This window comes from Amblyomma maculatum, chromosome 1, assembly GCF_055883805.1.
Source record: "Amblyomma maculatum isolate TAMU_Amacu chromosome 1, ASM5588380v1, whole genome shotgun sequence".
NCBI classification, from domain to species: Eukaryota; Metazoa; Arthropoda; class Arachnida; order Ixodida; family Ixodidae; genus Amblyomma; species Amblyomma maculatum.
The window spans coordinates 135,604,101-135,631,639 of NC_139344.1; the positions used below are offsets into that span (position 1 = coordinate 135,604,101).

Consider the following 27,539-nt stretch of genomic DNA (forward strand, 5'->3'; position numbering starts at 1 on the left):
TTCGGATGAGTCCAAGTGTGTTCATAGCCCCCTTGTGTACATCTGACAACCAAACTGACTTTTCCTGAATAATAAGCGTTGTTGCATTGAGCCTGGTCTGGTAGCAGACCAACAGGTAGTGAATAGATGAGTAGGACATCGGGCTGCAAACACTTGAACATTAGGCGGTGGTCGCCCGAGCAGAGACGGACCGAGAGTTAGAGAGAACTTAGAAAAGGTTTATTTACATGGTGAACAGAGAAGGTACACACAATTAAGTGAGTACTCAGGCACTCTCTCTTAAGTTTCCTTGTCCCCAAGTACCTAGTTGGGGAATTTAGTTCATTTCATTTCATTTTCATTTATTTGTAATTTAAAGGCCCGAAGGCATTACATAAGGGGGGGCGTACATACAGGTTGGAGGGTAGTAGCAGAGAACACAAAAGAAAGAAAGGGGGAAAAATACACGGGGTACCAAGAAAGTGTAAAATTATATACAAACTAAAAGCAAGAAATAAACATACAAAAAGAAAACAAGGAACAGTTGGCACTTCGGTGTCGCAGTATGAATATGTTTATGAGAAGTGATTAGCCAGTTTCTCGCGGAAAAGGCGGCGATCGGAGCATGTAATTACGTTGTCGGGAAGGCCATTCCAGAGCACTATGGCGTCGGGAAAAAATGAACTGCTCATTGCGGAGGTGCGGGTTTTAATGCGTGCGATTGGGTTACTGTGGTTTAGGCGGGATGACGTACGTGGGGGTGGCTGCAGCAACAAATGTCTTGGTGAGCGATAAAAGAAAGAGTGAAAGAGGCATAGCCGTGAAATAACACGGCGAGTTGCTAGTGTTTGAAGGCCGAGGGATCGTTTTAGTAACGTTACGCTGGTATTTCTTGAGTACTGCGATGTAATAAAACGGGCGGCGCGATTTTGAATGGCTTCAAGGTCTGAGGTGAGATACGATTGTGATGGATGCCAGACAGATGACGCATACTCCAATTTAGGACGTACGAATGTTATGTATGCCAACTTTTTTACTTCAGGTGATGCAGATTTTAGATTGCGCCGGAGAAAACCAAGTGTGCGTGATGCTTTGGAACAGATGGTCTGAATGTGTGTTGTCCATGACAGCGATGATGTGATGTGTACTCCTAGGTATTTATAAGATGATGTTCTCGTGACGGCGACCGATTTTATGTTGTAAGAGCTATCAATTCATTTTCTAAAGTTCAATCACATTCGAGTTCCTGACATGCACACATTTCAAGAACCGCCCACCCGAGACATCCTCCCAGCGCACCCTTTCCACTCTTGTGGCATGATGGAGAATCCGCCGGGGGATGACAAACATAGGGGTCCGGAAAGGGGGCTTGCTAGCTGCCCAAGGTCAGAACTGTGTGCCACCCACGTGGACCGAGCACTTCGTGGGAAAGCAATGCGGTGACCGCTGTTCTCCACGAGGAGCAGGGGAGGGGGGATGGCTCGCTCTCTTCTTGGCACTAACATGCAGGCGCCGCTGTGCTCTGTTTCCAAACACAGGCACGTCCGCTTTTTGGCAAATTCGTTAGCACCTCTGTGCACAGTGCCCCCGGAAACAAACTGGGACAGCTGCTAGCGTCGCTGTCAACATGCGACACCACGCCACTGCCTCCTGGGTGGTTCTGGTGCCGTGAACTCCGTGGTGGTGGCTTGAAGTTTTCTCAGAAAACGGATGCCCATTTCAACACTACCATCTCGTTACTTGAAGAGTTCGAAACTTAACAATGTGCAGGCCCAAAACCTTGGTATGTTGCACTTCAGAGATTGGTAGCTTTGAAAGTTAGGTGGCATTTGGAAGATTGGTGGTATTTTGCAGGGATGGTATTTTGCATTTCTGTACACCCCACCCCTTATGTAATACCCTCTAATGAGGGTCTTTAAGGTATTAAAGTGAAGCGAAGTGAAGAGTCTTGCTGCACCTGGACTGAGCGATTTGTAGACCATATAGTGATGTCATCTGCATATGCTAACACTTTAACATTAGGAAGTGAGAAAAGTGCATATATGAGAGGAATAAGTGCAATATTAAACAAAGTTAGAGCTAAAACTGAGCTTAATAGGTGAGCCATTTGAAACTGGCAATAAGTATGCAACCCTCAAGAAGGTTGTAACTGTGAGTGTGACAGTATAATTAGCACTGGTCAGGGATGCAGCGCTCAGAATAAACGTGGCAACTGAACTGATTTTTCAGATATCTTTTGCAGTGCTAGGAACCGCTCGTGAAAGCAGTAGGAGGTATGTAACATACACCTAGCTTCATAATTAGCAAGTTAACACTTACCAAAAAGACTAGGCTGGGAGCTGGTGTAAAATGTGCCACATTGATCATGGCAAGACAACTAGGCAAGTGTCCCTGTCTTGCACCAACAAAAAACAAGCTGTAAAGAGAGAATAATTTGCAGTCAGCCATTGAAAAAGGAGAATAACAAAAATAGTGCAGCAAATTCAATGCAAGATAAGTTTTGGTAGGCAAAGGCCTAACAGTTCACCATCCCACAACAGGCATTCAGAATCAAAAAATGAAAACACCGCAGTTCTAGCATAGTTATAAGTCAAATATTCCAATCAAGGTAACTAAATGTCAATTCACTTTTAGTGAAAATCTAGATGGAATAAAAACACGTAGCCTAATACATATAAAAGTTTACCAATTTGGCAAATGAAGCAATCTCATAAAAATCTCTATGATAAAGCTGCTTTCTGCACTTCTATCACCAGAGTAACAGGTGCAGCAAGGCATTTCCTTTTTTTTTACTAGGTGACCATTCTCAACCGGACTACAGCGGCTGCCATATCTCATACAGTTGTAATGATGGCGCCAGAATAGCTGACAGCTAACAAGTGTGCTTCTTTGATCAGCGCGCTCACTGGCTTCACAAATAAATTATGTGTTATATAATGTACACAGCACAAACGGCCCAAGAAAGAAAATGGGATGATTGCACATCTGATGCAATAATTCTGGAAAAGCAGTTGGATTTACCCTTAAATACTACTTTTATTTATTTATTTTATTTATTTATAAATGCTGCGGTCTTAAATACAAGACCATAGCAGGTGGGTTCACACATTTGCACAATAACAATAAAAAAAGACAAAAAAGAAGAGGGGTATAGCGGGCAAGGCATTACTAGCAACAAAATTCCAGCATCACACTACATCATTATTACATTAGGACACCACACACGCTCACATACTACACATCATTATTACACTAGAATACCAGATATGTTCATTGCACCCAATGTACAAGGGATTTTATTGGAGCATGAAACCAGTTCAAATCACTTATTAGATGAGTACTCAGATGATTATTGATTATGTAAGCTGTGCTTCTAATAAGGATAAGAAATTCCAAGTCACTGCATGATCAGGAAGGGCATTCCATTCGGTGATAGTTCTAGGAAAATAGGAATATTTGTAGCAGTCTGTTCTCGTTAGCAGCGGTTTTATGGAAAGAGAGTGTTGTATGCGTGTAGCATAACCACTAGAGTACTAATTACTTGTGTCGTGTCAATATTATAATGCTTTTACTCTAAGCTGAGGCTTCAGACACACTACACTTTTTCTGGAGGGTGAATGCGGGTGGGGCTGAGTCAAAGCAGTGGTGGGTGGATGGGTAGCCAGAGAGTGTGATGGGGAGGTGCTGGACAGGGGTACTTATGGACAACAGCTGGCTTTCCCGCTGCATCTTTGGATTCCATTTCAATGTTGCTTTTCCATTACACCCGCTGTTACGTGGGTGTCCAGAGGGCGAAGGAGGTAGATTGGTTTGTGGTGGGAAATGCTTCTGGAGGGTAAAGTACACTGGATTGGGGGGATGGTGCTTCTGAAAGGAGAAGGTGGGTGAGGGTGGTGTGAGGCAGCAGATAAAAGGTGGCAGTGAGTGGGTGGGTGGCCTCCTAGCAAGGCGGGGCAGTGGGGAGGTGGCTGGTGGGTTGTGTTTCTGGAGGATGAAGGTGAGGGGTGAGAGGTTCCTCACTAAAGCTGGAGGCTTTAGTTCAAAAAAACATCAGATCCACAGGGGGTATAATAGCACTGTTAAACTCGCAGTTGTGTCAATGATCCTGGTAATATTGTGATCTAAACTGTGTGAACAACTATGTAAAATAGGCTGCACATATAAATGCCAAAACCCACAAATTCACCAACTGCCTGTCAAATACCAGGAAGACTTACTACACTGTTATGTTGATGAATGAATCACATGGTTTGTGAAGGTATCACAAGATATCACAGTATAAACTAACCCTTGCTTGAAAATTTTGTTCCTTAGATCCATATAGTGTAATGTGGATCAAAACAAATATTCCAACTTTAATTAAGGGGAGACGCGGGTCGAAAAACGGCGATTTTCAGTAAAAAAGTCACTTTTGTGATTTTGTCTGTTTCAGCAACACTGATCCTTCCTCTTTAATATATAAAAAAATCAGAGCCGAAAACAGTCGCGAAATCATTTAAAAAGTCTGTTAAAGCACGCAAGGTGGCTAAAGAAGGGGCAGATACGACCCATGTTCAAGCGCGTGACGCGTCAAATCGCGGCGTCGCACGCCACTGAAATTTTGCAAGGCGGCAGGCCTACGCTTTTTCTCCCTAAAGCTGGCTTTGCCGCTTCACAAACCCCCAGCAAGTAATAAAAAAAAAAAGTTTCGCCGCCCAAACCTAGCATTTTCACTGGCCATTTAAATCACGTGGTGCGATTTCGACCACGCCATTGGCTGTCAGTGTGGGAAGCGGCCATAGCTCGTCTGCTCTTCATGCGACGCGTAGCTCGCTGTCACGCTTGCCCGCTAGTTTTCTTTCGGCGTGTTTTCAAAATTTCATGCATCTTCGTGCTCGTCGCTGCGATAGAATCCGAGAAGAAACGTGACTTTCGGTGTCGAAAGTACCGATCAAACCACGCGTTCAAGGGAAGTCACCGGCAAAGTGAAACGGCGTGCAGTGGAGACATCCGCGGAAGCTAGGCCTAACCTCGGCGGAGGCGACACTTTTGACAGCTCGAAGCCGGCTGGGCACTGAAGTTTCAGTGACAGCTTAGACGATTTCGTCAGTGCATTGGATAAGAAGATAAGGATCTTCGAGCGTTGAGGAGACCTAGTACGGCGAGTGCCTTTATCGGCGAGATCGGTGCCGCGAACGCACTGGCGAGCGAGCAGCATGTCGGGAGCGCGGACGCTGCTAACTTTCCGTTCGCGAGTTGGCCAAGAAGTGAAAAGGACTCTCGTCGTTTCTAGAGCTGCGTTGCAGCAGTGTAGCGTGTGCCACGTCCGTTGTGTCGTAGTCGTGCGCGGTGTGCAGCTCCGGTGGACGACGCCCTTCAGCCAGCCCGAAGGAGATTTTTGCCGTGAACGTCAATGCAGGGGTTGCGGCGCTCGTTATTGGTGCTGGATACAATCAACTTTCCCGATTTTGTGTGGTTCTTGGTTTGCCGAAACAAGTGCACCATAAGGAGTTTAATGCCATAACAAAAAATGTGCACCTTGTGGTTACAAAGCAGTGGCTGACAGAAGCAAGGTCTCAGCATCACTAAATAGCCAAGAAAGCACGCCTTGAGAATGCTGCTCACAATGTAACTGTGGGAGCAACATATGATGCTGGTGAATTCTAAAACTGTGCACTGTATCATAATACCCTGGCCTGCATTGTGTGCAATTTTCATGCAGATAGTGCTGCTACAACAGCAATAAACAGCTTTTGTATCTTTAAATCGCATTTTTCTCGAATTCGTATTTTGGGCCGAATATGAGTTTTGTGCACAATATTTTATGTCGTTATTTTAGTTCAATCAACACCAAATTTGGCATGCATAATCTTTAGGATGTGTAGAATGCAAGTATCTAGGTTTAAATGCAATCAGCAGTATTTTTGGGCATGCAAATTTAAAAAATTATCTGGTGCTAGCCACTAAAAACAAGGCACCAGATATAAAATTGTCTCAAAACATTGCATGCCAAGGGAATGTTGCTATGTTGCTTATTTGCACTCAGTGGAGTGTTGGGGACAAGAAGAACTAGTTGGCTCTGCCCTACCATGCTTGCTGCTGTGTACAGCAGCTGCACAAACATGCATTGTTTTTCACTTATGCATGGCATTTAGAATATGAAAACATTAAGCTATTTTAAAACTAAAAGCATATTTAGAAAGAGGAGATCAATCTCTATAAGTGGTGCAATTTTCATTCACCTAGCATCAATATTAAGAAAAAAATGTTTTCGAGTAGCATCTCCCCTTAAAGAGCAAAGTTTCCTACCTGTATTCCTTGAAAAAAAAAAAAAAAGATGCGATCAACAAACAGCTTGAATTTTCGCAGCATACAGAGCATCAAACCAAAAGGAACATGAAGTAAATGGAAGTAACATGCAGGGCAATGCAGACTAACAATGGCCTTACAGACATCAGCAACATATACTAGGTGTCCCAGCTAAAGGTAACCAACCTTTTAAAAGTGATGAAGTGTACTAGCAAAGTACATAGTACCAACTGAGAGTTGTTAAAGGTTGCATGGCCTAGCCTGCAGTATATTTTTCGTTATGTTAGCCAGCTCTCTAACTATGTACTTGCTTCAGGAACAAAGTGACAATGCAAGAATTGTAGATAGCCTCAAAAAACAGCTGACAAATGTTTTAACCAAGATAACGCTTACCTAACATAGCTCTTTCTGTCGGCCTCAAATGATAACACACATTATAAAAAGTTTCATTATAACAGCGGTGCCACTTTAGAGTCCCAAAATGAGTCTGAGAGAGTAAAATTCACTTTTCTTTAGAATAACCTTACCAAATGGAGCTTTGTGTGCCAACTGAGAGAGATATGTACCAGAAAGTGGTCAAGACCAGTAAATAAAGCTGTGTGAGTGATACTTTGGCTCACACATTACACTCCGCTGTTTTTCAAAGATAACTTCTGAATTGACTGTCTGATGATGATGATGGATTTTAATGACGCAAGGGCGACTCAGGCCAAAGAGCACCAAACTCGAGGTTAATGGTGCACTCAAGTTTATATGATGGAATAGTTGTGATTTTTCATGAAGGGATAAAAAACTGGTGTATAGGGCCTAAAAATGTATTCGCTCTGTAATGTCGCTAAAAACAATGGTGTATAGGGCCTAAAATTCATTTGTGATATGTAATGGATGCGCAATGTATAAGTAGATGTATTAAAAGATCTCATCCGTCCTCTCAAGGAGGAGCGGGCTGAGACACACGTCGATAAGAAATTTCATGTAAAAAGCCTACTTGTGATAAAAATTTAAGCACCTGTTTTAAAGGAAACATTGGGTTGTCGCCAATAAAAATGGATGGGTGTGCAGGTATTTGATGAGTGAACAAGGAGGGAAAATGACGTCTTCTTTCTGGTTCCAGTTGTGCACATATGATTAAAACATGTATGACAGTGAGTCGATCACCACATCTCAAGCAGTGTGGTGCAGGAGAGTTGGTTAAAAGATATGTATGGGTTATGTATGTGTGGCCAATTCTCAGCCTGCACAGGGCTACTTCTTTAAATCTGTCTTGTTTTTCTGTGGTGTACCTGCCTATTTTTGCCTTTATTGTGTTTAGTTTATTTTCTGATGCTGCGTCCCATTCCTCTTGCCATTGTTGTCGAATCATGTTTTTTATGTGTGGTTTGAGGTCATGATAAGTTATCTTATCAATGTCTGTGTCATTTCGAAGGGCAGCTGAAGCAGCTAGCCTATCAGCTGCCTCATTACCAGGTATACAGCGGTGGCCTGGCACCCAACACAGTGTAATTTTAATTTCTTGTTCATGGGCAAACATAAGGGTGTTATAAAGAGAGTTCAGTACTGGGTTCTTATTTTGCCATTTCCAAAAGGATAGGGACTTTAAAACACTGAGGGAGTCTGTGTAGATGATCGACGTCTGTATTTTATTTTCTATAATGTGTCTCACAGCTAAAAGGATACCATGGCATTCAGCGGTAAATATACTAGTATGTCTGTTCAGGGTTTTTGACTGTGAAAACTGTGGTCCATGTGCTGCACAGGAGACTTGAGCACACTTCGAAGCATCAGTGTAATATTCATCACAAGTGTACTTCTCCTGAAGTGACATGAAGTGCTGCTGTATGGCAATAGGGGATGCATGTTTGCCCACTTCAAGAAACGACAGGTCGCAATTAACACCGTGCATTTCCCAAGGAGCAATTACGTCTTTTATGGAAGTTGTATGAAGACTGGTAACCGAAACATTCAGATATTCAATGTGCATGGCAACTCTGATTGGATATGGTGGTGTTAGAGATGGTTTTTTTGAGAAAAGTGCTGTGCCAGTTTTGTCAAGCAGGAGCCGACGACATGGATGGTCCAGTTGGCATAGTACCTTCATAGCATAAGTTAAAGAAGTAAATTGTCTCCTTCGTTGCAGTGACCATCGGTTCGCCTCGACATAGAGGCTAGCAATTGGGCTAGTTCGGAAAGCGCCCGTAGCGAGGCGAAGGCCGAGGTGGTGCACGGGATCGAGCAATTTTAGCGCAGAGGATGATGCTGACCCATAAACCATTGAGCAATAGTCAATGCGTGATAGAACTACACTATTCAGAAGGTTCAGAAGGCAGTCGCGGTCTGTGCCCCATGACCGGTGAGAGAGAATTTTTAGCAAATTCATCGCTTTGAGACACTTCAGTCGCAACTGTTTTATGTGGGGAATGAAGGAAAGTTTTTCGTCAACAACTACGCCAAGAAATTTATGTTCTTTTTTAAAGGCAAGGCTCTGGCCATTCAGTGTAATGTTGGGGTCAGGCCTGATGCCACGCTGCTTAGAGAAAAGTACACAAACACTCTTTCCAGAGTTAAATTTAAACCCATTATCATCAGCCCACCTGGACAATTTGTTTACACCTAGCTGAATTTGTCGTTCACAGATGGCCAAGTTGCAAGATTTGAAGCTTATCTGGACGTCATCAACATATACAGAACAAGAAATAGTTTTTGGCAGCACGCTTTTTAAAGAGTTCATTTTGACTACAAAAAGTGTGCAACTGAGAACACCACCTTGAGGGACACCATTTTCTTGAATGTACTGCTTTGAATATGCATTGCCAACACGAACTTTGAAGGTCCGTTCAGACAAGTAACTTCGAATTGTGCTCAACATGTTTCCTGTGATGCCAAGAGAGAAGAGGTCGCGGATGATACCATAGCGCCAAGTGGTATCATATGCTTTTCAAGATCGAAAAAGACAGATAAACAATGTTGTTTATGTACAAAAGCATCCCTTGCATAAGACTCAAAGGCAATGAGGTGATCAGCTGTTGATCGCCCAGCTCTAAAACCAGCTTGGTTTTGATAAAGAAGACCATTGTATTCAAGGAAATGGAGAAGGCGACGATTTACCATTTTCTCAAAAAGCTTGCATAGACAGCTGGTTAGTGCGATAGGCCGATAACTAGCAGCAAGTGTGGGTTCTTTTCCGGGTTTTAATATTGGGATGATGATCGCTTCCTTCCATGCTTTAGGAAAGCGTCCTGTGGCCCATACTTTACTATACAGGTAGAGTAGGGTTTCAACAGTGTTCACATGCAGATGCCTGAGCATTCCATATGTGATCCTGTCAGGACCTGGTGCTGTGTTACCACATGTGTCTAGTGCAATCTTCAGCTCCTGCATGGTGAATGGGCTATTGTATCCTCCTGAGGATGGCCTTTTATCATGTATGTGCTTGCTCTCCTCTCTTGCCTTGTGCCGCAAAAAGGAATCTGTATAGTGTGCTGAGCTGAATATGTATTCAAAGTGTTGCCCTAGTGTGTCTGCTTGATGTTCAAGAGAGTCACCACTGGTGCTGACAAGGGGCGTTGGGACTGTGCTATATCCTTTAAGTGCTCTTATCCTGTTGTGAACTTTGTGTGCGTCAGAATAGGAGTTCACTGAAGAAAGGAATGATGACCAGCTTTCTCGCTTGGAGATGCGTCGAATACGCCTGCCATTTGCCTTTGCACGCTTAAAGGCTATTAGGTTTTCGGCTGTGGGGTATCGGCGTAGTTTCGACCATGCCCTGTTTTGAGTTTCACGAGCAGTCTTACATTCTGCATTCCACCAGGGTCTTCGTTTATTTCGTGGCTTACTTGACGTCTGTGGAATGTATTTTTCTGCTGCCTCTATGATGTGCAGCGTGATTAAGCGTTGAGTTTCATCAACGCCTAAGTCAGTAACTGATGAACTGGCCAATGATGAGTGTTCCCTGAACATCTTCCAGTTGGCTGCATTTTCTTTGAATTTTCTGGGATTCGACACATTTTCATTTCCGTTCCCAGTATATTTTATTAAGATCGGAAAATGGTCACTTCCGTATAGATTGTTAATGACAGTCCACTCTGTAGCTGCCAGGAACATCAAGGAGCCAATGGCTAGATCAATGGATGTGTAAGAGTTATAAGCTATATTGTAGTAAGTTGGCTGTTTCGTGTTTAGTAAGCATGATCCCGAGGACAATAAGAATTTTTCGATTAGAACGCCTCGGGAGTCCGTTCTTGTACATCCCCATAATGGGTGGTGAGCATTAAAGTCTCCGACCAGCAACCAAGGTTCCGGAAGTTGATCAATCAATTTTTCAAAACTTTCGCTACTTAGCTTATAAGTTGGAGCAATATACAGGGAACATACAGTTGTTATTTTGCCATAAACTAAGCTTCTGATTGCCACTGCCTCTAAGTCTGTGTTGAGTGAGATGTTTCGAGAGGGGATTGATTTTTGTGTTACAATGGCAACGCCACCAGAGGAGTGAGAGCTGCCTTGCCTGTCGTTCCTGAATACATTATACTGCTTAAGGAAATTTGAGTCTGCTGGTTTTAAATGGGTTTCTTGCAGACAAAGTATGTTTGGTTGATAGTCCGCAAGAATTTCATATATATCATCTAAATTTTTAAAGAGTCCTCGGCAGTTCCAATAAATGAGGAGCGCCATAATTAAAAGTTATTTAAGGGACAAGTTTAAATTTAGGTTTGTAGGTCCTTGGGACCTGTTATTGGGACTTTTCCCTTTCTTTTTCGCTCCAGTGAGCTTTGCCGCCTAGGCAGCTGGGGTGAAGAAGTTGTGTCCATCGCATCTTCAGATGCGGTGGACGACTGTGCAGAAAGCACAGGATTGTCAGTGTTAGGCCTCGACTCATGGGTCGAGGCCTTTGGGCCGGCTGACCTGGGGGTCCGCGCAGCCAGCTTTGCGGGTGGTGGTGGAGTAGCGCTAGCTGACTCCACCGAGGGCACAGGTGGCGCTGCCCTGGAAGAACTGTGTGCTTCCTGGGCAGGTGCCGACGACCGCTGTGATGCCGCGCCCTGCTGCGTCACAACGGAGTAGTGTGGCTTTTGAGGAAGAGAAAGCCGCTTTCGTGCCTCTCCGTAAGATATGTTTTCGGTGACTTTCAGTGTAATTATTTCTTTTTCTTTTTTCCAGTATGGGCATGAGCGTGAATAAGCTGGGTGGTTACCTTCACAGTTTGAGCAGAGAAGCAGCTGTTCTTCGCAGTTGTCTGTAGGGTGTTCGTGCGAGGCACACTTTGCACATGTGAGTTGGCCACGGCAACTCTGAGAGCCATGGCCATATTTCTGACATTTGAAGCAACGGCGTGGGTTAGGGATGTAGGGCCTCAGTTTTATCTTTGTGTAGCCTACTTCGACAGATTCTGGGAGAGTGCTTGCAGCAAAGGTGAGTACAATGTGCTTTGTTTCTATCTCTTTGTTATCTCGTCTGATCTTTATCCGGTAAACATCTGTGACATTTTGTTCCTTCAGGCCTTCAAGAAGTTCTTGTTCACTCACGTACCTAAGGTCATCATCAGAGATGACTCCTCGGGCAGTGTTTAGTGATCGGTGCGGGCTAATCTGTACCGGTATTTCTCCAAATGATTCGACTGCACTTAGCTTCTGATACTGATGATTGTACATTAATTCTAGCAACAGGTCACCGTTTCCAAGTTTCTTTATCTTATAGCCCTGGCCAATGGCCTCAGTTAACGTTCGGGAAACAACAAATGGGGACACAAGTCGTGCAGTGATTTCCTCGTGGTCACTGTGGACCACGTGGAAACGAGGAAAGTTGTTTATGTTCTTAGAGAAGAACATGGTGGTCTCGGTGCGCCCCCTTTTAGAAGGAGGACGATCGGGGTTAAGGAGTTTAGATGCCATAAAAAATTGTATTGTTCGGCTGCAGTGCCAGCCACCCACCATGGAGCCCAACGAGGGGACAGGACAGAAATTGTCAATTCCTGCCCACGCCAGCTGTACACCGTAACTATAACCCAATATGGCGTAACTCAGGGTAGCTAGCCACACAAGGTTAACCCTCGCCGCCTGGAAGTAGGAAGAAATGAAGGTAAGAGAGGACAGGACAGTTCTAAGAAAGAAAATAGGAAAGTGAAAGATGGAGGGGAGAACAGGAAAAGGCGACTGCCGATTTCCCCCGGGTGGGTCAGCCCGGAGGTGCCGTCTATGGGAAGCGTGGGCCAAAGTGGTGTGTTGCCTCCGCCGAGGGGCTTTAAAGGTCCAAACACTCGGCATCGGCTCAACCACCAGGATCCCCTTTTCCCCAGACACGACGATGCCACGCACGGCTAAGCGTGGGTGCTCGGGGTCCGTGGTGTCGCACAAAACACACAAACACCTGCTTTAACAGGTGCCCCCTGCGGGGTTGAATTGACTGTCTGACCATGAAGCAAATAATAAAGTCATCTGATTAGTCTTTGCTAATAATTACTTTTGGACAGCAAAAAAAAAAAATGCCTGTACACTAAGCCATACTCCTCTCAACATCCCTTCCGTGGTTTCACTCAAGCTAAGACACTCAGTCTTTTTTAAACACTTGGTTAGATTTAGCGTGCACACCTATATCTACAGGACATCTTGTATAAAGGCAAGACAGCAAAAAGCAAGCAAGACTTAGAGAAAACGGCATTTGCTGCATCTAAGTTTGTCAGAGAAAACTTTTTATTTTCTGCCAAAATAAAAAGTATATATACCATTTGTGTTAGTAATACTGATATTTACCAACCAACTTAATTCAAACCAATTTTGCACTTTTATAACCCCTATTCAGACAAAATTTCACCCACCGTGAGGATGCGAAAATTCCACCATTGAGGCCGCCAAAGGTAGACAGTGCCACCGAGACTGGCATGATCCATGACACCACACCAAGGACCTTTTCCCCAAATGTCTGCAATGCAAGCAATAGGGCTAGTAAGAAGTCTACATAGCTGAAGTACTAAACAGAACAAAGGCATGTACAATGCAAAAGGGAATGCATGCACAATTTCTCTTTTCACATCCACGCTCCATCTTATGTAGAAGTTCAGTGACAAAATGTGCATTAAAGACAAGGTATTTTGAGACTTCCATTATTTTTTTTTCACACACGATAATAAGCTACCAAATTGCAGGTTGAAAAGGCATTCGCCATCAAAGCCGAACATTCCAGAGGAAATGACAAGAACGTTTGGGGCAATTTCCTCGTGCACATCGGCTACACTTACTGCAAAAGTTCTTCCCTATGCATGAAATAGCCAATAAGGCATTATGCCTGATTTACTTTCTTTGGCACCTTTTCTTTCTTTATAATTTCTTTTCATCAATCATCACATCTGCTAGCCTCCAGAAACTGCTCATCCCAAGTTTTACCCTTCAGAGCTCTTCCTTTCTGGTGAGACAACAAGCTCAATGTAACATTCTACTAATGCTCAATATGGCCTCCTCTTTTTTTGTTAGTAATGACTGGTATAGCTAAGCCAAATGATACAAAGCTCACAAAAAGTGATGAACTAATTACCATATTTGCTCAAATGTAACGAGAGTTCTTTTCAAGATCTTCGGCTCTCAAAGCCTATCCTCAAGTTATAATCCAATACTGTGATTCGGTTGGCTTAAGGCAACACCGCAGTGAAGCCATATTGAATCCGTCACCACTCAGTTTTGGCTTCTGTGGTTTTACGATGTTATGTTGCCAATGTGAGTACCAGGAAAGACAAATCAGCCAAATCCCAATTCACCCAAAGCCAAAACATTGCACCTTTCGCTTGTTGTAAGCTCAGAATCAGGTCACCTTTATCACGCGCTTGCAGTATCTTTCGCAGTGGATTAGTGCAGTTACTTCTGTTACCGCATTTCGCACGATGGCAACGTGTCGTGCGCAGTACGACGCTCGTTTCAAAAGAAAAGCTATTCTGATAGCAGAAAAGATCAGAAATTCTGCGGCAGCTCGACGTTTAGACTAACTAATCTACCACACATGGGGGCGGATGCAGTGGGACAGGATATTTAAATGCAAGCCTGACCACAAAGGCTTCCGACGACATCGTCTGGGAGGACGAGAGTGAAAAGGAACACTTGACTTCCGACCATGGCGACGAATTAATGTTTCTGATAAGACTGTGGGGGCCACAATGCCTATTAAAGGTAATTTTTTAAGCGCTTATGTCGTGTTACATTCATGGTTTTATTTTTGCCATTGCGCAATATACGAAGTCGCCCCTCTTGTTAAATTCACGATCGCGTTACATTCGAGTAAGTATGGTACTATAGAACCCAATTTAGTATGAATGTGCATGCCATGGAGCAGGCAGCCACAAAGTGACAATTTAAAAATTTTCAGGTACTACAAACATTGCACTCAGCACAGCATCTAGGTTTTGCTTGATAAAAGAAATTACATTTAATGTTCAGCGATATAGGGGTATTAAGCAAATGCCTTTGTTACTTGCAATCAGTATTACATATAATGCTGATAAAATTTGAGCTACCCTACTTTGTAGTATAGATGAATGCCTCTTCGCAGTACTGTAGAAGACTAACAATTATCAGCAGGTATTCAACAAGGACTCAAAATATTTTCAAAGCATTAACTTACATTTTTATGGATCTACGCAAGAGTAAGGTAAGGAATATGAACTTAACTAAATTTTTTGGGGATGAACAACACTTACCACAGCCACTGCATTTGCTGACTGAACTTCATCAGCAGTGAGGACCACAAAGTATGAAACGTTGGCAAGAAGGTAGATGATTGTCACCATGGGTAATGAAATGTAGATGGCAAATGGCAGGTTTCTAAATGGATTCTTCAATTCCTCTGTCACAAAGTTCAGATAGTTCCTAGAGAAATACAAGAAAAATATTATAAAGCAGAAACTTTTTTTACCTCACAGAACCCCAACAGCTATCAATATAAGCCAAGGAATCTCCCCCCCCCCCCAGCTTCCTGCCACTGCATGGACCCCTCCTGGTGTTTTCGTTTAGTTCACTTTTGTAAGCATTGTCTGTTTTTTTTATTTCGGCAATCAGATTATTAAATGCCCACCTTTTACTCATGCAACAAAAAATGCTGAAAATACAATCACACGGCCAACACTTCATCTCATTTGACAGGTTGCGAGAGCTCACGGAACCCACAAAAGTAGCCTGCAGAACCCCCATTATAAAGCATTCAACAAGCCAATAAAAAAGCACGCTGCTATGCTGTCATTTGCATCTTAATGCCAATAAACCACACAGTTCTGCTAATGTTGACTTGTGTGTAGAATAATAGGTACTATTCCACCATTTGCACATACCTTTTAAATATAAATAAAAGAATTAAGGCATATGTTCAATGTGCCAAGACATACATATCTTTTGAAAATAAATAAAAGAATCAAAGCATAGGTTTGGAAGAATAACATGGCTACAGTTTTGATAAGAGACATATTTAGTCACTCTTCCAACTTACCATCCTGCGTAAGAAAAAAGCCCAGCATAAAATGACAAACAAATGAGTCCAGGATCCCTTGTTGTCCCTTCAAACATGTTAGTGAGGTTTCCTGTGTTTCCTGCAACAAACAGCAAACAAGGTCACCAGAAAACTCTCAAAATCAAAGGAACAATGAAAACAAGCTGACCAATAAAATAAACAGCAATGAAAGATATATTAGCTGAGATTAATTTATTACAGCACATTTCAAAAAGAATGCGGTGCTTCAGCATGCGGAAACACTTAAGAAAAAAAAAGAAAAAAGACTCCTCTACAAATTTGTTTGTAAAGAACATTCAAATTAAAACGGCAAAAAGAATGTTCAAGTGCAGAGAACCTGTGTTGCTGTTTCGAGAAAGAAAATTCATCTTGCAAAAGATGACTTGGGTAATTCTCACTTATTCCCATTTGTACAATCAGTGCCTACCCTCCCCACTGCATAGAATCCACAAGTACTTCATCTTGTGCCTACTTCCAAGACTGCATGTCACTCATGAGACTCCAAAACAGAGCCAGGAGTACGTTTAACTGATTATTTCGACTTAAAGCACAGCCAAGTGAAAAGTTCATGAATTTCACGTGCTTTTAGCATAAAAAACTGATACAAATGGTTTTATGTGCAAGCATCATAGCTCAGGCACACAATGAAAGCAGTGCCTTATGCAATACCATGAATAAAATGTTACTACTTTTATTCATGCAAGAATGCTGCCAATGTGAGCAAAAAGGTTCTACTGGGCAAATCACAGCACTATTTAATGACAAAAAATGACTTGCAACATATATTACAGTAGTGGCGCTTACAGCTTCAAGTTGGCGGCTTTTCCCGGATGGGGAAGGGGGGGAGGGGGTCAGAAAAGAGCACAAAGCACACAAAGCATGCGTGCGGCTCTGTAACAAGGCATGGCTCCATGTGCTTCCTGGCCATCTGGTCTTGGCTTTCCCATGAGCCCGTAATTTCTCGCACTGCTGGGCCGACGAGGATTCCATTTTTGAAAAACTATTACTATGGATATTACTAAAAGTAAGTTACAAATGTTTACACAAATTAAGCAACTAACTGGTATAGTAAAAAGTTGAGCAGTCATTTAAGGGAATACCTTGGCACAACTGTTTTTGATGGACACCATTGTTGACAATACTACTAAATAAAAAAATGAAATTCTTTTAACAAAAAGAAATTATTTGGAAAACTTTCCGGCCATCTTCAGTGAAACATCCTGAATGCAAACCAGAACTTAAGCCTTTTAAAATATCGCGATGGCTTATCCGGCGCTGTAATGCCCGTGTTGGAATACTAAGAACTAAGATGGTTAACTGTTTCCTAATAGTCAACCCTTAAATTATTACAGTGAGGTACCAGGCTGCATTTGCAAATTTGTATCCGGCCGTTATTTACAACCATATCAGTTTTTAGAATTTCAAGAACGCGATTCCACAACAAATAGTCGACGACACGCACCCCTTTCGAAATTCTCGCATATTTGGCCTGCGCAAAGCTACGCCAATCACTACAAGTCGCTGCATGGCGCACGCCTTCCTCCACGTGCTTCGAGCAGCGGCAGCACCACAGCACAGGCGGGGCAAAGAAGGTCACGTGACATGTGCGCCACGAGGGACTGATGTAGCCTCGCGGCGCGCTTTTCGAAACGGGCGCGCGTCGGCCGCAATTTGTTGAGCCACAGCGCCGAGGTAAGTCGTGCTCTCAAAATTTTATTAAGCGACGCGGCCATTACTAAAGGCTGGCTATAATTTTTTAGACACAACCAAGCACCTCACAGTAATAGTTAAATTTACAAGTTGAATACTATAAATTGCTAACCAGCTTATAGTTGGCTTAAATCATTCGTTTTCTCGCACCCGCAAAATTTGCGTATTACAACCTTACAACGTTGCAGAAGCCATCTTCAGCTTCGCTGAAACAAACGGTATAGCAGTAAGGCGCGGTTTCCCCAACACTACTCCGAGAGATCTCACTCGAATCACGGCGCCCTTCCGTCGCGCAGCATAGTGCACAGTGCTTTCTCTCAGCGATATTCTCGCGTCGGCTCCATTATCTCTGCCGCTGCTCTTAGCTGCGGGATTTTTTCCGTGGCCGTACCATGCCCCTATTACCCTGAGGCTACGTGTAGTAATAGATGAAGCTCCAATCACGTATTGCGTAGGCCTGTACTCGTAGTTGAGCTGGTTTCATCTGCATCGGCATACGTGCAGTAAAGAGTAGACAATGCATCTATCCGTTATACGTGCGCCACAATAGCGTGTTTGTGCCAGGAAGAAAATACAGAAGAAAAATGGCTTATCAAGATACTTTGATGGTAAACATCCATTGTCAATAAAAACAGCGCGAACAGGAAGACACAAGTGCGTCAGCAAGGCTTCTCTTGTTCTTTCAAACAGACAGTTTTCTTTTTTGAGTGATTTTTTGTATAGCAGATGAGCCTAGGGGTGTTTCACACGGTAACATTTGTTTTTGTCTGGGCCTTGGAGTAAACGCCGAGGCTGAGTTGCGAGTCAGCGCTTGTCCTGTAGCTTCCTTATATCTTGTCTTGTGTCTTCCTGTTTTTATTGACAAAAGAAGAAAAAAAAGCCAAGTGTTTATACTTGGCTGCGAAATACGCTAACCTTGGCAAGAAAAACGTGGCGGTGCGAGTTGAATGCGCAAACCACAGGTTAGCGCGCGAACCTCACTGCGATTGGCGTGCCCAGCGCCTGCTGTCGCTTCACGAACTACGTTACAATCGACGGACGGATAGACTCGTTTACGCCTTTCGTTCCCGTCTCCCTGAACTTTCGGCGAGGACAGTACTCTTACTGGTGCCCGAGCAATTAAATTGTTGCTATGATCCAGATTGGAGAGTATGCCGAGCTGCAGAAGCGCGATACGCGTGATGCAGTTACATATTATCACTTATGCCTGCACCCATGCTGAAACTATGCCTACATCCATAGAATGCGCACAAATTTCATGTATCCCTTCTTTTGTAAGAGTTTCTTAACCAGTATGCTGTTCACTGAATCAATTGCGCCAGTTACAAAGAGTGAACGCTTATTGACAGCATCGGACGCTTCATGAGCCATCCCATAACAAAGCTTCGTTGATGGGAAGGCAGGTAACTAAGTCTTGGCTGTGGTTACGAGCACGAAAAAAGCCTATACTCACCTTGAGCAAGGTGCACAAAGCCAGCAATAATGATGATAACCAACGCGATGACCTTGGCAAACATAAGGGAGTCTTGTACAAACGTCGCCCACTTGACATTGTAGCAGTTGATGAACGTGAGTAAGCCTGTTTAGGCAAAAACAAAAGAATGGAGAGGGGGGGGGGGGGGGGGTAAACAACGCCATTATCAGCAAGCATTCACACACAAAGAACTACTGTGCCCATAACATGAAAAATGATTCGTATCAAAATTCCTATGATAAGAAGAGTGATCTCTCTCAACGAAGCAGGGGCCGTATTCCGAGTTTGCGGTGGTGGTAGTGGTTATTTATCGCATATACAAAAGGGAAGAAAAGATGTTTTCCAGCCCCGGTATCTGCTATCTCAAGCACCTGAACTGGGGCGGCGGAAATAAAGGGATAGCGAGGAAACGGTAGAGGAAATCAAAGAGGTGAGCGATAGGGAGAAAGAAAAGGGTAGGTAAAAATAAAAGAAATATATACACTATGGTACAGTACAGTACCAGAGTAGTTTGCTTGAGGCCCACCCGCAAATGTCTTCGTTATCGAAAGTGTCGCTATCTCCCTGACCTCGAGTCATCTGATTGGTGGAAACGCCGGAATGCTATCTCCCTGACCTCGAGTCAGCTGATTGGTGGAACCGGACTTCCGGTTCCGACGTTTCCACCAATCCGATGACTCGATATCAAGGAGATAGCGACACTTTCGATAACGCCGCAAACTCTGCTCGCACTAGAGTGGAACTCACGACCGCGTAAAAAGATCTAAGCAAGAAAGCGTACGCCACACCTTTTTTTTTTACAAGAGTTTTCGATAATCATCACACCGACTCCGAGGACTCCGGATGGGAGTGCGGAGATTGTGGCTGTGTTCGCGAAGCTTGAGATTCGTTTTCTATTCACCAGAATGCATGCGTAAGCGAGCAATGAGCAGCCTGACAGACTTAAAACTGCTTCCTTCAGGGCCGGCGCGCTACACCATTTCAGCTTGTGCCACTTTATACATGCACGTTGTATGCGCCACACCAAGAACAGAAAAGTGCCTTGCATTGCGATCATTTAGCACACGTTATCAGCTGCGAGACACCGCGTGCCAAACGGCTTCTAGAGAAGCCGTCTCGCACGTCACGTAAAGACATTGTAAATAAGCGCAGATATTCCATAAGGCAAAAACGATCGATAAAAACAAAAAAACGAGATTCTGAAAATATTAAATGGCATAGTGGAAGCAACACAGAGATAAGAAAGCTAGGGGACAGAGCTGTCATGTCCCCCATAGATTTCTTGACATCAGATTTACGCAATGTTTTAGGCTAGCACGACTCGCCATTCCCGGCGGATGGCGTTTTTGTCATTAACTAGGACTAAGGGCTATATATAGCGTCATAGAAGATCGCTGCCGACATATCTCAACCCGGCCAAAGAAAATGCAAGAAGGGAGGGGGGGTAACCGTCAGATAAAACAGCTGAAGTACAAACGATCGTTCTCAGACCGAGACTTGCGTAAGAACGCTGGTACAAACCATATTGTCGCCCGCTTAAAAAAGGAACGCACAGCATAAACGCGCCTTACACAACACAACGGCAGCGATGAGCCTGACCGCCAATGAAGGCGGAAGACAGTCCACATCATCGTAGAACGGCCGCAACAGGTAATTAGCGAACGTGAGCGCTACAATTGCATTGCCGGCCGGCTGCACTATGACCAGAGAGGTCCAGAGCTGAAGGAACGCGGGGAAAGGTCCGAACGCAGCCGCGATGTAGGCGTAGTCTCCTCCAGACTTCGGAATCATGGTGCCGAGCTCGGTGTAGCACAGTGCGCCGATCAAGCAGGCCAGGCCCGACAGCGCCCACACAACCAAAGACATGCCGATGGACCCAGCATAACGGACAACGCCGGCAGGCGACACGAAGATGCCTGCTCCGATTATCGAACCGACAGTCAGCGACACGCCATTGGAAAGGTTGAGCCTCTTCTTAAGATCCACGACAGTTGTCGAAGTATGGTCATCTGAAAGCACATCTGGCTGAATACGGGAGTGCTTGGGCAGAAGAGGCGATGTTTCGCTTTGGAAGTCGTTGCGGTCCATGTTCAAGCAAGAAGCACAGTGCGATGCGGAAATTTTTGACTATGCCGCCCAACCCGACTTTTCTCGCAAGCAACGGATGCGAAGGCAGCAACGATAGGGCTAAACACACAGCACTGCAGGCGTCCCCAGCAGTTGATGTGATCACGACGCCCTTTGGATGAGACGGACCAACCACGCACAAAGAATCGACAACGCCCAGGGATGTGTTCAGTTTGCGGAAAGGCGATCTGCTTTCCTCCCTCTCTCTGTTTTCCCCTCTCCTTCTTTTTCTTGTTTGGTTTTGCCAAGCTGGCTTCCCGCGTCGCCATCTTGCCTCGTCATTGAGGCTCGGCTGTAAAGATTATAAGCGATAACATTAGGTGCCATAAAACTACTCGAACGACTAAAGAGCCTAATTGTCGCATGAGGAACCTAAGTACAGGCAAATGCAGTAAAACGCCGAACAAATTTTTATCTCGGTTAGCATACTAGCTTGTTGTTAACGACGCCAACTATCCAGTGAATCTCGCCATAAGTGAAAAAAAAAAAAAGGAGTGCCTATTTCTCGCATGTTGCAATCGCCACCCCCCCCCCCCCCTTTTTTTTTTGTAGTTTCTGTGTGAAGCTGAAACGTTTGAAGACGAAAACCTTTCCTTTATTTTTTTTTTTTTGGGGGGGGGGAGTGGGGGGGCTCAGCACGTCAAACCTACCTTTACCCGTTCCTTCCCCCGTCATCAATACCTGTTGTCGCGGTAAAACGCTTAATTTATGCATACGATTCCTTTTCATGCCTCCCCCACCAGTGAGTTCAATGCGCGCTTCGTATACAGCTGTCACAAAGGCGAGCGCGAACACTGTTCACTTCAGTTTTCGCTCGCGTTATTTTAGTTACTGGCACACATTACATAGCTAACATGGAATTTACTAAGCCACTGTCAGTTAATTTTACATATGTCCAGCCTGAATATAAAGGCTTTCGCCACACAGAACGCGCTCCATTCACTCAACCAGGAACCCGTTCTTTGCTCCTCCTGCAAGCTAATCCGGTCCAAGTACAGTTATAAACAGAAAAGGGAGCAGGTTTTCAAAGCCACAGAGCAAGCGGCGGTGCTGGGCGGTTATCACAGCAGCTCGCGTGGGCTCGGGCTGTTACGTTATCACTACATGTGATGAACAAGCTGCGTCTACACCAATGGTTTGTTTCCTGCTTTCGATCGACTTTAAATGCTCTTGATATCGCATTTTTATTATCCGCGCCAAGAAAGTGACGCGGCTCACCACCGACGCTCGCCACGCCTCAAACCAAAAATGACAACTAATGTTTCCATCGTCTAGGTTTGCATCTACTTATTACCAGCGGCAAGTTGGGGCCCGATTTACCGGGACTTGACAGCTTTCACGTGGGCGCTGCCATATTGCCGCTCGGCTGCCGCACCAGCCAGCGAGAGGAGGAAAGTGCAAGCCGTTGCTTTCCTTCTGAAGCATAAACAGAAACTTCGGCGAGCTGGTTATCCACCGCGTAGAAACAGCGCGAAACTAACAGGTCCTCGTGTTCTCCCTTCGTCCTGCTTGTTTCGCGCTGTTCCTACGTAGCGACACAACTTCGCTAAGGAATTTCGGAATCCTTACGCGCCGGTGTATGTGTGCAGCGTACAGGTGGCGAGCGAAGAAGCCGAAATCTGATATTTTCCGTTTCTTGTTGGTCCAACGCAGCACACAAAAGTGAGTAAAACGATATTCCCTCGGGAAATTTCACGTGCTATGCGCATGGCTGTAACCACGCAAGGCTCACCAAAATAACGAAAAAGAAAAAACAATTAATGAAAAAAACGTAAAAATAAGTTGAACAGCCGCCGTATATTGTATTTCAGACGTCAGTGCTTCGATGATGGTGGAAAGAGACACCTGCTGAAAGGAAAAGAAATAGCGGATCGATTATCAAAGCGTCATCGTTTAACAAATCAGCCCGTGGCTTACTCGACTCGAGGAATAACGCAGAAAACGTGAGGCAGAGGAAAGATTATATTTAAAGGATCAAAATTCAGTGCGGCTTCCTCTCCCAGCGCATAATCGATGTGCGCAAAATTATGCTGACTAATGTTCTCGTTGCATAACGGCACGGTTAGTTGGCATGGACAGAGGTCATCACACGTCGCAGGGTAATGAACCATTGCTTAACCTGCATCCGTACTTTGTACTGTCAGCTCGTGTCATGAGCGCCCAAGGCAACAAAAGCGTTCACAGACGCTCTTGAAGCACAGAATCCACAAACAAACAAAAAAAGTTGAATTTCGCAGCGGCTAGACATATGCAGCCCGGGATCAAGAGGCTCAATGAGCAGGTCACACATGCAGACTGTAATCCAAAGTTCCGGCTCCACGCAAACGCTACAGCGCAAACTCGGATCATGCGGCATCCACGTTTCTAAAACTTCTACTGCCGCGTGTTGATTAGCACTTTTGTAACATTCCAAGGCGACATTCAGTTGCCCGAAACTAAAAGCTTTGCCCAAGACGCCTACATAAAGGCGCCACGCCACCACGTGTTTATCCAGCTCAGCAGACGCTGTTGGCAATGCATATCCACATGACACGGAAGTCACAAGAACGTAACTGACCAGAAATTGCATTTGCAGGGGACCGGGAAGGAGGTCCGGTGGTGTCACATATTCGGCCCAATCCTTTGTTTTTTATCAGCAAAGTGTCGAATGTATTTTTGGGCGAGGAACATAGTTTCAGCCTTTTGCCTGCCGCCCTGTTCCTCGTTGGGGAACTGGCTTTCTTGACGTCACCCACGGAAAAAGTGTGAGACATGGTAAACGGTTTCCTAGTAGCACGCGCAAGCGAGCAACAGGGGATACTCCGTGCAGAGAAGCGGAGATATCCGCCAAAGGCGATCAGCAACGTACAGCTAGAAGTCGAAATTGCTTTGTTTCCACGGTATGCGGAACCTCGATCTGGACATATGCCAATGTATCTATTAGTATTTCAACCTTGTGTGCGCTTAAATAAAGCAAGCATTAAGCGTTTTAGGCTAACACACACGAGAATATGTAATGACTGGAGAGCTGGCGCATCATGCAGTAGGTCTCCATGATAACGGACGCTGCAGCCCTAATGCAGCAATCGCGCATTTTTGCTTACTGCGGATGCTCTCACGTCTGCAAAGCGTATATTGCGCAACGCTGCAGCTTTTAGTATCATTGGACCGTATACACGCGACGAAGGACGCTGGCGTCTAAGCAGGCTTAATAAGCTCTTTTCAGCCCTTACAAATGCTGTCACATGTCGTGCTCTTTCAGCAAGGGGCCTTCGCCGCACAAAAGAACGATGAAGCATCTGCCGTCGTAACCTTGGCGGAAACTTGTCGTCTACTTAAAACTGGTGATCTTGAAAAGAGGCCGAACAAAAGCTACTCTTCTCGAAGGGGGGTAAGAAAGGCAAGATAAACGAACGCAAATGAGGCAAATGAAAAGAGTAGCATGGCATATCGCTGGCAGAAAGAAAAAAAAAAGTATCCTGCTTTTTTTTTTCTTTTTTTTCCTGTCCTCGACAGCGCTCACCGTCCAGAGAAGCCTCGAATAAACGGCGTTCTACGACGACGGAGCTTCTTTTTATTTTCCAGCTATAGCTGGCTATAGCAAACTGTTCTGCTTTCTACTCTAGGAATCTCCGGCGCTATAGCGCCGGAGATTTCTAGAGTGGAAAGCAGAACAGTAAAAAAGATTTATTTCCAGGAGTTTCCTTTCCGCATGAAGCGACCAAATGCACCCCCTGTCTGCCAGGCAGGCACCGCCACACCGCCACTGTTGCGTAACGGGGAAAAGCTGGTAGGCTGAAGTGGAAAAGCTACTACAACAATGCTCTAATCGAGTACAAGCGGCGCGGCAGGAGACGGCGACAAAAGCTTGAAAGATATCGACACGACAAGAGGACCGATCTCTTCACCCACACCGCTCAGTGAAAATTTGCAAACAATACTTCTCGTAGGAAAGGCACCGCTTGAATCCAGACGCGATATTTCAGTCCGCTTTTAGTGCTCTTTTCAGGAGCTGAAAATTCCAATGCATACAAAAAATTACTTGCAGTCAAAAGGTCATGTCTGTCTTGTCGCCACTTATGCGTTGTTGCGCGTTCTGAGGCAACATTCTTGTTCTGTCCGCAAAATGACTCAACCTTTGCTTAGACCAGGTTAAAAAGTTAATAGTCTACCTCGTCGTCCAGAGTAGATGTAGCGCTTTATGGGCGCAGTGCTTTAGCCGCATTCGAGTATTGGTCAAGTATTCTGATAGCTGAACTGGCCCCGATTTCACCCGCTTGCATTCTTCGGCCTGGGCAGCAAGCACTGCCCGAGTGCTTCGCGATCAGCCGCTTTTCTTAGCTGCAAAGCGCGCTCGGCGCCCTTCCCCGCGTTCGGTGGTTACCCGCTTACAGTTACCTCTTTCCTTTTAACGCGACAGCGATATATAGGGGCCACGTTCTGCAGAAACTCCGGCGTCGGCGTTGGGAACGAAAACACACCGATTATCCACTTTATGTTCATGTGCAAAGGTATAGGAAAGTCAAGCTGTATATCGAACTGCTATTTGGTCGGTCGTTCGATATATCGAACTGCGCGCCGACCCCTGCAAGTGACCATTCTCCTAAAGGCGCTCTTCGATCACTTTCCGAGCGCGGAGACGGGTTGGCTGCGCGACCTTGGGCACCTGATAGCAGTGCTAGTGGTGAAACTGCGTGTCGATGTGAACGAGCATGGGATGTGGTCGTGGGTGGCGCCGCCTTAGGTTTCCTGTTACACAAATTTGCAACGCAACATTGCTGTTGCACGGTGACCTTCCAAAGTACCGCCCGCAGCGGCTTCGATGCGAAAAGGGGGCAAAGAATGGAGGAAGAAAAAAAAAAATAAACTAAGGAGCGAGCACCGCGGGGAATGGGTGAAGCCTAGTCATAAAAAAAAATGGCTGGTGGTTAAACTGGTTAACCAAATGGTGTCGCGAAAGCAACTTGCTTCTTCTTCGGTTGCCGCACCATCACCGAAGAAGAAGCAAGCTCGTATACACGCAGACACCCGAGGTAGACGCCAGGCTGCTCAAGCTGTGGGAAGCTAGACGCGGGCTCACTAAGAGATGGAAGAAACAAAAGTACAACAGAAAACTAAAACTTAAGATCGCAGAAGTCACAGTGAAGGCAGAGGAGTACGCGGCGCAATTGGCAACAATTCAGCGACTTCCTCAGCGGAACTTTGAGCACAGCGAGGACGTGGCATATCCTCAAGTCTCATAGATCCAACCAAGACCAAGGCAGAAAACAACAAGGCCATCTACCGGTTAATCCGCCAGTTCGAGGGACCAGACTCAGAACTCCTGGAGAAAGTACGCGTTAAGTGCTTCGGGGACACAAACCCAGCGGCTTACGCAGAGCACTACCGGGGAAGAGAAAACGATACCCTGGACAGGCCCATCACGCGAGAAGAGGTCTACGCAGCGATTCGAAACACAACCAGAAACACGGCCGCAGGTGCGGACAAGATCAATAACGCACTCATCCGTAACCTCAGTGATGACAGAGTCGCTGAATTAACCGACTTTCTCAACAAACACTGGGAAACGGAGACCGTCCCCGAGGAGTGGAAGCATGCGGAAGTAGTCATGATTCCTAAACCGGGCAAGAAACTACAAATTGAGAACATCAGACCGATCTCGCTCACATCGTGCCTTGCGAAACTGTACGAACGAGTAGTGACGCTGAAACTACAACAGTACATGGAGGACAACGAACTGTATCCCCACAGCATGTTCGGTTTCAGAGCAAAACTATCGACACAGGATGTACTACTTCAAATCAAAGAAGTACTCGGGAACGTCCCCAAGGGCGGAGAGAACATAATAATGGCATTGGACATCAAGGGGACTTTTGACAATGTCAATCACGAGGCTATCCTTACGGGCATGAACGACCTGAACTGCGGGAAGAGAGTCTACGGCTACGTCAAAGCCTTCCTGTCAAACAGAACGGCAACAATTGGCCTGGGGGACCTCAGATCAGACAAATTCCTTACGCCAAACAAAGAACACCTCAAGGATCGGTCATCTCTCCTAAACTCTTCAACATGGCCATGATTGGCTTGGCAAAACAGTTGAAAGAAATCGACGGCATACACCATGCCATGTATGCCCACGACATCACCATCTGGGTCAATACAGGTTCGCTCGGAGAGAAAGAAGAGAAATTACAAAAGGCAGCCACCTGCGTAGAGAACTACGTCAGAGCAACAGGGCTAGCATGCTCCACCGAGAAATCCGAGCTCTTAAGAGTTTGGGGAGGAAGACACAACCGCACAGTCCCCACTAGCGACGACTTAAAGCTAAACGTCTACCTCGATGGGAAGTCGATACCAGAAAAAACACTCATCAGAAGTTTGGGGATGTGGATACAGTCAAACCAACGCTGTACCCACACCCTCGCCCTACTCAAGGCATCCACTCTACAAGTGACCCGCATGATCACGCGCATCTCACGCAGACGTCATGGCATGCGAGAGG

At 45.1% G+C, this 27,539-nt stretch overlaps 1 protein-coding gene across 2 annotated transcripts in view; it reads right to left on the minus strand.

The window, feature by feature from the left end:
* The window catches only part of mnd (L-type amino acid transporter minidiscs), a 96,425-nt gene that overhangs the window by 26,656 nt on the left and 42,230 nt on the right, over positions 1-27,539 (minus strand). Inside the window, exons 1-6 of one of the 2 annotated variants that reach the window (XM_084589053.1) lie at positions 20,503-21,241; positions 18,911-19,036; positions 15,727-15,826; positions 14,945-15,113; positions 13,079-13,182; positions 2,299-2,395 (exon numbers count right to left, since the gene is read on the minus strand). In XM_084589053.1, the coding sequence (XP_084445179.1) occupies positions 2,299-2,395; positions 13,079-13,182; positions 14,945-15,113; positions 15,727-15,826; positions 18,911-19,036; positions 20,503-21,019 (1,113 nt within the window). In that variant the 5' untranslated portion in view covers positions 21,020-21,241. Of the gene's footprint in view, positions 1-2,298; positions 2,396-13,078; positions 13,183-14,944; positions 15,114-15,726; positions 15,827-18,910; positions 19,037-20,502; positions 21,242-27,539 lie in introns of those variants that run through there. The other variant, XM_084589054.1, reaches the window with a different exon arrangement.